Genomic DNA, 14,568 nt, shown 5'->3' with positions numbered 1-14,568 from the left:
ATGTTTCGGGTCGGTTTTGGCCGTTGATGTTATCAGTTGGTATAATAACTGCGTCGATATTTTTATTAAGTAATTCTGCTGCTATAATTACGAACATATCAGAACACTCATGATTAAGACTCGGATAATATGCAAAATGCATATTTTTGCATATTCTGCATATTTAATTATTTTTTTGGATTTATTGCATATTTTAAGATTTTTGCTGCATTTTTCGTGGTAAGAACAATAGAGTAAGAATTAAATTTTAATACTACAGTACAAATATCCTTTGTGTCTCCATTTAGCTCTCGGTTTGAATAAATGCAAATTTTTAGTTGTCTTTTATTTGTGAACGAATTTTCGTCGCCCCAAATAAAGTTTTCAAAAAATATCATTGTATCTCTTGGCTTCGTATATCGTTTGGCAAAAATTTCTATTTTTATCCTAAACATCGAGATTTTAAGGTGTACCTATTAATTTTTCGAATTTACGATTTTTGATTTCTCAATTTCTTGAAACTTCAGTTTCAGGATTTTTCAATTTTTTGACACTTCAAATTTTTATTTGAAATTTTTTTGGTTTTTTCATTTCTCGATTTCCTGACTTTACAATGTTTCTATTTTTTAGTTTTTCAATTGTTCAGTTTCTCAATTTTTCAATTTATCCAATTTCTGGTTACTGATTTTTCCATTTTTTGGTTTTTCAACTTTTCGATGTTATTATTATGCATATTTACTTTGACTTGCAATGTCACTTTTAATTATATCATACTTGCTATGCTTACGCATCGTAAACCTCGGAAGCACGAATCACCCGATGTTTCAGTTTTGTGATTTTTGATTTTTTCGATTCTTCAATTTTTCCTTGTTTTTTCGATTTTTCGATTCTTTGTTATTTAATTTTTAAATTTTAAAATTTACGATTTTTCGATTTCTGGATTCTCGAGTTTTCGATTTTTCGGTTCTTCGGTTTTGCAATTTTTCTATTTTTGAAAATTTTGATGTTTCGATTTTTCTGAATTTAAAATTTTCGATTTTTATCTTTTAGATTTTTCTGTTTTTCTATTTCTCGATTTATCAAGATTTTGAAATTTCGATTCTTGATTGTTCAATTTCTTGACTTTTTGACTTTCAAAATTTTTCGATTTTTCGATCCTTTTTAATTTTAAATTTTTCAATTTTTCAATTTTCAGCTTTTCGATTTTTCGATTTTAGCCCAATTGATTTTTTCAATTTTTCGATTTTGGTCCAATTCATATTCTCAGTTTTTCGATTTTCCGACTTCTCGACATTTCTGGAGTTCTCGATCTTTTGGTGTTTCAATTTCTCGATGATCCGTTTTTGAATACTACATTATTTTGGTACATTTTTCTATTTCTCGGTTTTTCGATTTCTCAATTTTTCAATTTTTTATTTTTCAATCTTTCGATGTTTTTTTTATTCTTCAATTGTTCGATTTTTCAATTTTTCGATTAATTGATTTTTGATATTTCCGTTTCTCCATTTCTCGACTTTTCAATGTCTCGTTTATTCACTTTTTCATTTTTTCAATTTTTCGATTTTCATATTTTTAATTTTTCGTCTTTTCAGTTCCCCGATTCTGGAATTTTTCAATGTTTCAGTTTTGAGATTTTTCAGTTTTTTGATTCTTCAATTTTTCTATTTTTCCATATTTCAGGTTTGGGATTTTTCAATATTTCAGTTCTTCAATTTTTCAATTTTTCTATTTTTCGATTTTCCGGCTTCCCGACTATTTCATTTCTCGATTTGTCGATCTTTTGATGTTTGAATTTCTCGATGTTTCGTTTTTGAATATTACACTGTGTACATTGTTCTATTTCTCGGTTTTTGATGTTCGGTTTTTTAATTTCTCGATTTTTCAACTATAGATTTCTCAATCTTTCGATATTTCAGTTTTAAAATTTTTCAATTTTTCATTTTTTGGATTTTCAATATCTCGATTACTCAGTTCTGGATATTTCAGTGTTGGGACCTCAATTTTTCGATTTTTTAAATTTTCGATTTCTCGATTTTTCAAATTTTCGATTTCTCGACTCTTTCATTTTTCGATTTTTCAATTTTCCCGTGTTTCAATTTTACGATTTTTGAATTTTACGACTCTTTAATTTTTTTTATTAAATTTTTCAATTTTTCAATTTTTGACGTTTTAAATTTTTGTAATGTTCGATTTTTCATTTTCCCGATTAATTGATTTTTTGATTTTTTTTCCATTTCTCTATTTCTCGACTTTTCAATGCCTCGATTTTTCTCTTTTACATTTTTTGAATTTTTTGACTTCACAATTTTTCGATTTTCAGGTTTTTCGTTTTCGACTTTTCAGTTGCTCGATTTTTGAATTGTTCGATGCTTCAATTTTGGGATTTTTCAATTTTTAGATTCTTCAATGTTTTTTCAATTTTTCCATATTTCACTTTTGGGATTTTCCAATGCATATTTCAGTTCTTCAATTTTTCTATTTTTCGATTTTCCGACTTGTCGACTTTTCCATTTCTCAATTTCTCGACCTTTTGATGTTTCTATTTCTCGATATTTCGTTGTGTACATTTTTCTATTTCTCGGTTTTTCAAATTTTCGGTTTTTTGATTTCCCGATTTTTCAACTTCTGATTTCTCAATATTTTGATATTTCAGTTTTGAGATTTTGCAGTTTTTTCGTTTTTCAATTGTTCGATTTTTCAATTTTTCATTTCCCCGATTTTCAATATTTCGATTACCCAATGAATACTTCGATGTTGAAACCTTTCAAATTTTTGGATTTCTCGATTTGTTCATTTTTCGATTTCTCAGTTTTACGATTTTTCAATTTTTCGACTCTTCAATTTTTTTTATTTTAAATTTAAAATTTTTTCAATTTTTGACGTTTTAAATTTTCAAATTTTTGATTTTTCAATGTCTTGATTAATTAATTTTTTGATTTTTCCATTTCTCCATTTGTCGACTTTTCAATGTCTCGATTTCATTTTTTCATTTTTTCAATTTTTCAATTTTTAGCTTTTCGATTTTTTGATTTTGGCCCAATTGATTTTCTCAATTTTTCGATTTTCCGACTTCTCAATTTTTCGATTTTCCGATTTCTCAATTTTTCCATTTCTCGTCTTCACGATCTTTTGATGTTTCAATTTCTCGATTTCTTCATTTTTCGATTTCTCAATTTTCCGATGTTTCAATTTTTTGACCCTATATTCTTTTTATTAAATTTTTCAATTTTTCAAGTTGATATTTTAAATTTTCAAATTTTCGATTTTTCAATTTACCGATTAATTGATTTTTGATTTTTCTATTTCTCCATTTCTCGACTTGTCAATGTCTCGGTTTTTCAATTTTTAATTTTTTGAATTTTTCAATTTTTCAATTTTTCGATTTTGAGGTTTTACATTGTTCCTCGATTTTTAATTTTAAAATGCTTCAATTTTGGGATTTTTCAATTTTCGATCCTTCAATTTTTTTTTTCAATTTTTCCATGTTTCAGTTTTGGGACTTTCCAATATTTCAGTTCTTCAACTTTTCTATTGTCCGACTTCTCGACTTTTCCTTTTCGCGACTTCCCAATCTTTCGATTTTTCAATTTTTCATTTCCTATATTTCGATTACTTAGTTTTCGATACTTCGCTGTTGAGATCTTTCAATCTTTCGACTTTTCAAATCTTCGATTTCTTGATTTTTTCGTTTTTCGATTTCTCAATTTTTGGTATTTCAATTTTACGATTTTTCAATTTTTGATATGTCTTAAATTTTCAAATTTTCGATTGTTCAATTTCTCGATTAACTGATTTTTTTATTTTTCCATTCCTCCATTTCTCGACTTTTCAGTCTCGATTTTTCACTTTTTCATTTTTTCAATTTTTCGATTTTTCAATTTTTCGGTGTTTCAGTTTTTGAGATTTTCCAGTTTTTCGATTCTTCAATTTTTTGTAATTTTTCAATTTTTCCATATTTGAGTTCTCGGACTTTCCAATATTTCAGAATTTTGCTATTTTTTTATTTTTACCTTTCGATTTTTAAATTTTTTTCACGTTTCAATTTCTTGACATTCCGGTCATTCGATTTTTAGAACTCTTTATTTTTCAAGTTTTCGTTTTCTGAATTTTTCAACATTTCAATTTTGGGAAGTTTTGATTTCTGCATTTTGAAATTTTCGGATTTTTTAATTTTTCGATTTTTTTGATGTTTCGGTTGCTCGATCTTTCGGCTTTTTGATTTCTCGATTTTTCAAACTTTGTTTCTCAATTATTCAATATTTCAGTTTTGCGATTTTTCAATTCTTCAATTTTTCGATTTTAATAAAATGTTTAAATTTTTGACGTTTCTAAATTTTTAATTTTTCGATTTCCCAATTTGTACGTTAATAGATTTTCTGATTTTTCCTTTCACCGACTTTTCAATGTTTTGATTTTTTAGTTTTTCAATTCTTCAAATTTCTGATTTCTCAAATTTTCGATTCTTCCGTTTTAGGATATTGAACTACTTTAATTCTTCAATTTTTTCATTTTTCTATTTCTGGGTTTTGTGTTTTTTCGATTTTGGATTTTCGGTTTTTCAATTTTTCAATTTTTAAAATTTTGATGTTTCGATTCTTCAGTTAGTCGGGATTTAAATTTTTCGATTTTTCTTTTTTAATTTTTTGAGAAGTTTTGATTTCTGTAGTTTGAATTTTCGGAAAATTTAATTTTTCGATTTTTTAATGTTTCGATTTACCGGCTTTTGGAATTTCGATTTTTTGGTTTTCCAATTTGTCGATTTTTAAAATTCTTGATTTTTTCCGTTCATTGCCTGCTTTAAATATATTTCATATTGTTCGCATTAATTTTCTAGAATTTGCTGGCAACCAATTTTTTTAATTTCCAATTTATGCTGCAGAACCTCCCAGTTTTACTCCTTGATATTGTTTAATTTTCTGTATTGGGGTAATCCCGTTTAGTAATAAAATAAACAAAATCGACAGGAGAAAGATCTGGTAGACGAGCTGGCTGTCGCGCTAATAGGAAAACTGAATTTATTAAATAAGAAGAACCGCAACTAAACTCTGTCTTGTGTGATATTTGTATTTATTTACCGTTATTTTTATCATTTGTGAAGGTGACATAGGTATATCATTGGTCATAGTACATGATAATTTACGGACAATTAATATACAAACCTGGTTTTTTAAATCTAAGGAAGGCATAATAACGTTACCATTAACAGCGTCGCCATGAAAATGAAACAGTTCGTAGTCTTTACATTCTTGTCGGTTTTGGTACATCAGTATTTTTGTGTAACCCTTCGTAAATTACTCAAAAAAGCGTATAGTTTTTTTTTCTAAATACACTATGTTACAGCTTCCACATTCACAAAGTGCGATACAAGAAAAAGTGACTTTCATCAATGTCTGTCGAAGGCTATTCAAGACGCCATAAGCCAGTTAGACAAACCCTTAGAAGATTATGGTTTACCAAATCTAGAGCCTCTAGTGTCGAAAGACTTAGTCGTGGAATTCGGGGATGAAACCACTTGTATGAAACAAAAATTCACTAATTTTAAAATTCACGGTTTGACGAAAATAAATACAACAAAAGCAGAGTAAGTATTGGATACCTAACTAAATAGACGAATAAAATTCATCGACAAGGTTTTAGGGTTCATTTTGAAAATCAATTCATCTGGATAAATATTACCTTTTTTGAACTAATTTTCGAATACAATCACGAAATGCGCGGCAAAGTTATCGTGTTACCTATAGATGCATCAGTAGTCGAAAGAGCAACTTTTAGTAAGTACCCTGAACCCGAATTTTTGGAAATTATTTTCGAAATTTTGTAGTCAATCCAACGTTCAGAATGAGGTACAAATTTGAACAGTTCGTGAAGCAGAACCAGAGGTATGACAGAGTTGTTGACAGTCAATTGATAATGGAGGCACAAAATCTAACCCTCGATTATGATGGAAATTTTTTTGATAGTAAGCGTCTGAACGAAGAGATTGTGGCTCATTTTAACGAAAAATGGCAAGATGTTTTGAAATTTTTTGAAGACACTTTTCCTCAGGTGTACGTAAAGGTGTTTGAGAAGATATTTAATGATTTCTTGGATAAGGTTCCATTTCGTGAAATACTTGATGGGTAATATCGAGGCATAATTAGTAAAATTTCAAACTGTCAAACTCAATGTTATAGCAAATAAATAATCTACAATTGTTATACATATTATTTTTAACTTTTTGCTTTTCGTGTTTCTGTTTTTCCACGACCAGGAGTACAAGACAGTTTGTATGGGAAAAAAGTGATGTCAAAAGGGATATATTTTTTTCTAGGGAAATAACCCTTTAAGAAATTCCCAAGGGACTTTTATTTTTCATACACAACAAAATGAATAACAAGCCAAGTTTCATCAAATTTTATTGACATTAATGTTATTATTAAGACCCACCACTGACCCGGAAATGACCGGCATTCAGGCAAGACTTCTATCATTACGGGTACTAAGACCAAGTAATGATATGAATTGATTAGATTAACAGAACAACTTTCGAGATTCTAGAATTACAGCATACAAATTAGTCTGCTATTATTCTCTAATCTCACCCCATCCCCAAAAGTCCAGCGTAACTACCGACCATTTATCCGCGCATCACATGAAAAGTGACCTACACTACTCTGACCTACTGGTGCTAATCTAATCTGACTGACATGATCAGACTGTTCAAGAAACTTACGAACAATATGACATGTTCCTAACAAAACAGCTTTTTGAATTTTGACAATTATTGAATCATTCAAATGCAAAGACTTTAAATTCTCAACTAAGCTATTTGGAACTACACCTACATTAGAGATAACTAGGGGTAGAATTGAAATTTTTTTAAGATTCAACATGGATTTCATTTCTATCGATAATTGTAGATATTTTGAAATCTTGGTGTCGTATGTTTGAATAATATTGTTTGTGTTAGGAATAGCAATGTCAATAAGAATGGCTTCGTTCGTGTGTTTTTTGATAAGTATGATGTCTGGTCTGTTAGCTGTAATGTTTAAGTCTGTAAGTATTGTGCGATCCCAGTATAATTTGTATTTGTTATTTTCAAGGAATGGAGACGGAATATAAGTGTAATAGGGTGTCGTATCTTCGATTAAGTTCATAAGTGTTGCTAATTCTTTGTGAATGATTTTGGCTGCGTTGTCGTGTCTAGCTTTGTAATCAGTTTGTGCTAGGATGCTGCAAGAAGAGATTATGTGCTGGATCGTTTCAGGTTTTGCTTTGCATAGGCGACAGCAGTCGTTTTTTATGTTCGGATCTTTGATGATGTATTTTCTATAATTCTTGGTATTGATTACTTGGTCTTGAATAGCAAACACAAATCCTTCTGTTTCGGCATACAAACTTGATTTTTTTAACCAAATCAATGACATCTTCTTATTGACATGATTTTCTTCTAAGTCTTTGTAGAATTTTCCATGTAGTTGTTTTTGTTTTAGCCCACTTATTATTTTATCTATTGTGTGGGGGGTGTGGATTTCTTCTTATTATTATTATTATTATTATTATTATTATTATTATTATTACGTGAGATAAGCCCAAATAGCTGTTAAGGCAGACAATAAGCCAAAAAAATTGCTTTTAGAAAAATAAAAAAAATTGAAAAATCAAAAATCAAAAATTAAAAAATGAGAAATTGAAAAGCCGAAAAAGTTCGGAAAGTTATAGAATGGAAAGGTTGAGTAGTTAAAAAAGCAAAAACTAGGAAAATTAAGATATACAAAAATTCAAAGATCTCAAATTAAAAAATCGAAAAATCGAAAATGGAAAAAACGAAGAAATATAGAAATTAAAATTTTACAATTTAAACAAGAGCGCAAAAATTTCAAGAATCCAATAAACGAGATGTCAAGAAATCGAAACATCAAAAAAATAGAAAAATTGCAAAATTCAAAGATCTAAAATTAAAAAATCGAAAAATCGAAAATGAAAAAAAACGGAGAAATATAGAAATTAAAATTTTACGATTTAAAAAAGCAAAAATTGAAAAATCGGGAAATTGAAGAATTAAAAAACTGAAAAATTGCAAAACTGAAACTACGAAAAACTGGGAAATCGAAAAATTGAAAAATCGAGAAATCGGAAAATAAAAAATCAGGAAATCGAAAAACCGAAAAATTACAAAATCCTAAAACTGAAATATCGAATCATTGAAAAGTGAAAAAAAAATTGATGAATCAAAAAAGTGAAAACTCCTAAGACAAACATCAAATAAATGAGAAAACGAAAAATCACAAAATTTGAAAAACCGAAAAACTGAAAAATTGAAAAATCAAAAATTTAAAAAATGAGAAATTGAAAAGCTGAAAAATCGAAGTCCGAAATATCATAAAATCGAAAAGTTGAGCAGTTAAAAAGCAAAAAATAGAAAAATTAAAGTATCCAAAAATCGAAAAACGAAGAGCGCAAAAATTTCAAAAATCCGAGATGTCAAGAAATCGAACCATCAAAAAAATAGAACAATTGTAAAATTCAAAGATCTATAATTAAAAAATTGAAAAATCGGGGAATTGAAGAATTGGAAGATTGAAAAATTGCAAAACTGAAACGACGAAAAACTGGGAAATCGAAAAATTGAAAAATCGAGAAATCGGAAAATAAAAAATCAAGAAATCGAAATACCGAAAAATTACAAAATCCTAAAAATAAAATATCGAATAATTGAAAAGTGAAAGAAAAACTGATGAATCAAAAAAGTGAAAACTCCTTAGATTGAAACATCAAATAAATGAGAAATCGAAAAATCACAAAATTTTAAAAACCGAAAAACTGAAAAATGGAAAAATCGAAAATTTTAAAAATGAGAAATTGAAAAGCCGCAAAATCAAAGTCCGAGAAGTCATAAAATCGAAAAGTTGAGCAGTTAAAAAAGCAAAAAATAGAAAAATTAAAATATCCAAAAATTGAAAATCGAGAAATCTAAAAATCGGATACCGCAAAAATTTCAAAAATCGAATAAACGAGATGTCACTAAATCTAAACATCAAAAAAATCGAAAAATTGCAAAATACAAAGATCTAAAATTAAAAAATCGAAAAATCGAAAATGGAAAAAACGGAGAAATATAGAAATTAAAATTTTACAATTTAAAAAAGCAAAAATTGAAAAATCGAAAAACTGAAAAATTGCAAAAGTGAAACGACGAAAAACTGGGAAATCGAAAAACTGAAGAATCGAAAAATCGAAAAACCGAGAAATCCAACTAGTCCAAAAGCGGAAAATCAAAATGTTAAAAATTGAAAAATCGAAACTTTAGAAGTCAAAAAAAGGAAACATTGAAAAATCAAGCACCGGAAAATCAAAAAATTGAAAAATCGAGAAATCGGAAAAACAAAAATCAAATAATCATATAAGTGAAAAATTTTAATTTCCAAGATCGAAAAAATAAAAAAATCGAAAAATCGAAAAACCTAAAAAATTACAAAATCCTAAAACTGAAATATCGAATAATTGAAAAGTTAAAGAAAAATTCACTTGAAAAATCCCAAAACTGAAACATCAAATAATTGAGAAATCAAAAAGTCGCAAAATTTTAAAAACCGAAAAAAAGAAAAATTGAAAAATAAAAAATTTTCAAATATGAGAAATTGAAAATCCGAAAAATCAAAGTTTGAAAAGTCATAAAATCGAAAGGTTGAGCAGTTAAAAAAGCAAAAAATTAGGAAAATCACAATATCGAAAAGTTGAAAATCGAGAAATCTAAAAATCGAACAGTGCAATAATTTTAAAAACTGAGTGAACGAGATGTCAAGGAATCGAAACATCAAAAAAATCGAAAAATTAAAAAAATTCAAAGATCTAAAATTAAAAAATCGAAAAAGCGAAAATGGAAAAAAAGGAGAAATATAGAAATCAAAATTTTACAATTTAAAAAAGCAAAAATGCAATAATCGGAAAATCGAACAATTGAAAAACTGAAAAATTGCAAAATTGAAACGACGAAAAACTGGGAAATCGAAAAATTGAAAAATCAAAAAATCGAAAAATTTAAAAGTCAAAAAATGGAGAAATTGAAAAATCAAGCACCTGAAATTCGAAAAACGGAAAAATTACAAAATCCTAAAACTGAAATATCGAATAACTGAAAAATGAAAGAAAAATTGATAAATCAAAAATGTGAAAATTCCCAAGACTGAAATATCATAAAATTCAGAAATTAAAAAATTGAAAAAATTGTGAAACCCAAAAAAAAGTGTTAAAATCGAAGTCGGAAAATCAGGAACCTGAAAATCGAGAATTGAAAAATCGGAAAATTGAAGAAATGAAAAACTGGAAAAACGAAACATTGAAAAGTCGAGAAAACTAGAAATTGAAAAATTGAAAAATTGTAAAATTGAAACATTGAAAAATTGAGAAATTGAACATTGAAAAAGTGAAAAATTGAAAAATTGAAAATTGGAAAAATTGAAAAATTGAAAATTGGAAAAAATGAATAATTGAAAAATTGAAAAACTGTAAAATTTAAAAATCGAAGAAATGAAAAATCGAAGAATTGAAAAATCGAAAATTAAAAAATCTAGAAATCGAAAAACCGAAAAAAAATTGAAGTGCAAAATCCGTAAATTTAAATATGGAGAAATCAAAAAATGGAAGAAAAATTGAAAAATCAAAAAATTGAAAATTTCCAAAACTGTGAAATCAAAAATTTTAAAAATGGGAAATTGGGAAAACGGAAAAATCAAAATCTGAAAAGTTAAAAAATCAAAAATTGAGAAGTTCCCAAAATTAAAATGGAAAATTGAGACATAAAAAACTTGAAAAATCAAAAAATCTAGAAATCGAGAAGTCGAAAAATTTTAAAAATCAAATAACCCGGATGTCAAGAAATTGAAATATCAAAAATCGTAAAATCGAAAAATTAAAAAATTGAAAAATTGAAAAATCGAGAAATCGAAACATCGAAAAAATCGAAACATTGAAAAATTCAAAAATCTAAAATTTAAAAATCGAAAATGAAAAAAAATGGAGAAATCGAAAAGTTAAAAATTTTAAAGTCGAAAAACTGGAAAATTAAAAACTTGAAGTCCGAAATATTGAAACATCGAGAAATCGGAAAATTTGAAAATAAAAAAGTCAAAAAATCTACAACTGAAAAAATCGAAAAACTACCGAATTTCAAAACTGAAATATCGAATAATTGAAAAGTAGAAGAAAAATTGAAGAATCAAAAAATGAAAACTTCCACAACTGAAACATCAAAAAATTGAGAAATCAAAAAACTGAAAAATTGAGAAACCGGAAACTCGTAAAATCGAATTGAAGAACTGAAAAACTGAAAAACGAAACAATGAAAAGTCGAGAAATCGAGAAATGGGAAAATCAAAAAAATCAATTAATAGCGAGGTTGAGAAATCGAAAATTTGAAAATTTAGAAACACCAAAATTTGAAAATTTGAAAAATTGGATAACTGACAAATTGAAAAATTTTAAAATCTAAAAATCAGCACTGAAATATTCAAAAACTGACTAATCGAAAAATTGAAAATTGGGAAAATGTAAAATTAAAAAATCGAGAAATTGAAGTTTAAAAAAACCTACAAATCCCAAAACTGGTAATATTTCGAATGACTCAGAAATCAAAAGTTGGAAAATCAGAAAAATGAAATTTGGAAAATTGAAAAATCGAGATTGAAAAATCGAAAAATTAAAAATTTAGAAACGTCAAAAATTAAAATATTTTAAACTCGAAAAATTGAAGAGGCGAAAAATCCCAAAAACTGAAATATCGAAAAGTTGCGAAATCAAAAGTGGAAAAATGCATAAATCAAAAAGCTGAAAAATCGAAAAGTTCGAAATCTCGATAAATCGAGAAATAGAACAATTAAAAAATCGAAAAAAGAAAATTAAATAAACTTAAAAACCGAAAAATTAAAAATCGAAAATTCAAAAATTTTAAAATTCGAATAATTCAAAAACCGAAAAGTCTCAAATCTAGAACATGAAAATTGGAAAAATCGAAAGGTCGAATAACTGGAAAATCGAAATCTCGAGAAATCGAGAAATTAAAAAATTTAGAATTGTAACAATTGAAAAATTAAAATATCAAAAAATTGAAAAATCAAACAATCGAAAAATCAAAAATTAAAATTTAAAATTCGAAGAAATAAAAAACCGAAAATTAAAACATCCAGATTTCGAAAAATCGAAGAATTGAAAGACCAAAATTGTACAAAATTCCAAAAATTAAAGATGGAAAAAGTGAAAAAACGAAAAATCTCAAATAGAGAAGTCGAAAAATCGAAAAATGGAAAAATTAAAAACATCAAAAAACTGAAAAATTTAGAATTTAAAAATTGGAAAAATTGAAAGATCGAAGAACTGGAAAATTGAAAGGTCGAGAAATCTAGAAATTTTAAAAATTGATTAATTAAAATATCAAAAAATTGAAAAATCGGGGAATCGAAACATCAAAAACCCAGAAATCAAAAAATCGAAAAATTGAAGAACCAGGAACCTGAAATTTTAAAAATTGAAAAATTCAGAAACTAAAAAATCGAAAATTGAAAAGTCGGTAAATGAGAAAATTAAAAATTTAGGAACGCCAAAACTGAAAAATCGAGAAATTGAGAACTCAAAAATAGAAAAATCCATAAATTTGGACATTATTTCAAAAATGTCGATGTTTAGGATAAAAATTCATAACGGATTCATAAACCACAACTTCAGGACTATAATAACTCATAACATTTAAATCAACAAACATGAACTCAACTGTTTACTTTTCTGCAAAACCAAGGCAAGTAGGTAACGTATATTTCTTTATTACAGAAAAAAAATAGCAATAACGTTCAATCAAGAATCACATTTTCTGGAAAAATAATAATTTACAAGACCTTGGCCATTTAAACAACATAATAATTATTATAAAACTGTATCGTTGCAAAATGTATATAAAAACACAAATCATTGTATAAACATCAGTCAATTAATATAGATACATATAAATAAAAGTCCATTCAGCACATCCATAGATCCCACGTTATTAACCATGAAGCAAACAACAACAATTATTCTGGTTGTTTTATCAACACTACATCAATACCAATCTGCAAAACTACGTAAGTCTCCTCACTCAAACTTCACACCCATTTTGACACCAATTTCACAGCAACAAATTTCAAAAAATGTGACAAAGGAAAGCCCGATTTCGACAAATGTTTGTCGTCAGCAATCCAAGACGCCATAAAACACTTGAACAAACCTCTGGCTGAATACGGTTTAGTCAGTTTCGACCCTTATGTGACACCCAATGAAAGAACATTTGTGTTTGGAGAAGAGATAACGGGCCTGCGACAAAAATTCAGCAAATTCAAAATTTCTGGTTTCACAAACATCAAAAGTACTGACGCCAGGTTCGTACGCTATAGCAAAATTTGTAATGAGAATCAGTGGTGGGTAATTTGTAGAATGGACTTTGTGCATAAAATTTTATATCTCGATCTTGTTGCACCTAAGTTGGTGTGCAGCTTTGAGTATGAAGCTCACGGAAGGATGGTTTTGGTGCCTGTGGAAGTTGTCACTGAAGCAGCTGCCACTCTCAGTAAGTATATTTTTCCATTGTTACCATCAGTGTTGGGCAGTATCTAGATACTTGTGTCTAAATAAAGTATCCAGATGCATTTTTGGGTATCTAGTATCTGTATCTAGGATAAAATCGAATTTAAGCACAAAATATCTGTATCTAGATACAAAATTAATGGCGCAGATACAGATACATTTTTTATTTCACTTTTTTTTCAGTAGTTATTACTTGAGTTATACTAGTAGTAATTTTTGATACTTCATGTTGGTGATTTTGGTTACATAAACAAAAATCGAGATAAGAGGTCCACTAATAGTGTTCTGTCATGGAAATTTTCATATTTTAAATACCATAATTTATTACATTGTAGCCTTCAGTACCTACTTATACATCTTTAAATATAATCCTGAGGGGTAATAAATCCAAGCCATGGTAAGGTGGTATTTTAAAAACCATAAACCACAATTCACTATTCACTGCGTTTTACGCTTATCGGGGCAATGCATTTTATCTTTGTACCTGAGCAACCCGGATCTGGTAGGCCCGCTGGTTGTATAATAATAATAATAATAATAATAATAATAATATACGTATTTCATAAAAACATATACAACATGTATACATTTTTGCACGTCATAGCAAAGTAATCGATTACATTACATAAATAATTAGGTACAAAACAAATTAAAAATTAAAAATTAAAAACGGAGACATATCAATTAAAATATTCGTTAACAGCATAACAATTTTGTTCTAATAAATATCGTTTAATAGTTTTCTTGAATGTAAAAAAATTATCTATTTTTTTTTTTATATCGTTCGGCAGGTTATTATGAAGTTTACACGAATTAAAGAATAAACTTCTTTGGTATTTTGATGTAACATGTTTCTCAGGTAGAAGACATTTCCTGTTTCTGGTAAAATATGTATGAGTAGCACCACAGGTTTGAAACTTTCCTCTATATTTAAAGGCAAAACATAATACCTTGCATATGTATTATGTAAATATTAGCAACAGTAAGAATATTGTAAAT

General features: G+C 27.4%; 2 protein-coding genes across 2 annotated transcripts; both read left to right on the top strand.

Annotated features, from left to right (window-relative positions):
• The first annotated feature begins 5,192 nt into the window (after nucleotides 1-5,192).
• Nucleotides 5,193-6,102, top strand: LOC135138432 (uncharacterized). Its single transcript, XM_064068405.1, has 4 exons — nucleotides 5,193-5,265; nucleotides 5,320-5,560; nucleotides 5,617-5,750; nucleotides 5,801-6,102. The coding sequence occupies exons 1-4, from the start codon at nucleotides 5,193-5,195 to the stop codon at nucleotides 6,100-6,102; spliced, it is 750 nt and encodes a 249-aa protein (XP_063924475.1).
• A 6,898-nt stretch (nucleotides 6,103-13,000) lies between these two features.
• Nucleotides 13,001-13,951, top strand: LOC135138431 (uncharacterized). Its single transcript, XM_064068404.1, has 4 exons — nucleotides 13,001-13,070; nucleotides 13,121-13,364; nucleotides 13,419-13,552; nucleotides 13,905-13,951. The coding sequence occupies exons 1-4, from the start codon at nucleotides 13,001-13,003 to the stop codon at nucleotides 13,949-13,951; spliced, it is 495 nt and encodes a 164-aa protein (XP_063924474.1).
• Nucleotides 13,952-14,568: the final 617 nt, after the last annotated feature.

This window comes from Zophobas morio, unplaced genomic scaffold, assembly GCF_036711695.1.
Source record: "Zophobas morio isolate AGI-343-1 ecotype UQ-CSIRO unplaced genomic scaffold, CSIRO_AGI_Zmor_V1 ptg000030l, whole genome shotgun sequence".
NCBI classification, from domain to species: domain Eukaryota; kingdom Metazoa; phylum Arthropoda; class Insecta; order Coleoptera; family Tenebrionidae; genus Zophobas; species Zophobas morio.
The sequence above is the reverse complement of the archived record's forward strand: the minus strand, read 5'-3'. Positions and strand labels throughout refer to the sequence as shown.

Coding starts and splice junctions, on each gene's coding strand:
- LOC135138432 (XM_064068405.1), top strand. CDS start 5,193: ATGAAAATGAAACAGTTCGTAGTCTTTACATTCTTGTCGGTTTTGGTA. Junction 5,266..5,319: donor GTATTTTTGTGTAACCCTTC/GTAAATTACTCA, acceptor ACTATGTTACAG/CTTCCACATTCACAAAGTGC. Junction 5,561..5,616: donor ATAAATACAACAAAAGCAGA/GTAAGTATTGGA, acceptor ACAAGGTTTTAG/GGTTCATTTTGAAAATCAAT.
- LOC135138431 (XM_064068404.1), top strand. CDS start 13,001: ATGAAGCAAACAACAACAATTATTCTGGTTGTTTTATCAACACTACAT. Junction 13,071..13,120: donor ATACCAATCTGCAAAACTAC/GTAAGTCTCCTC, acceptor CCAATTTCACAG/CAACAAATTTCAAAAAATGT. Junction 13,553..13,904: donor TGAAGCAGCTGCCACTCTCA/GTAAGTATATTT, acceptor ATTACATTGTAG/CCTTCAGTACCTACTTATAC.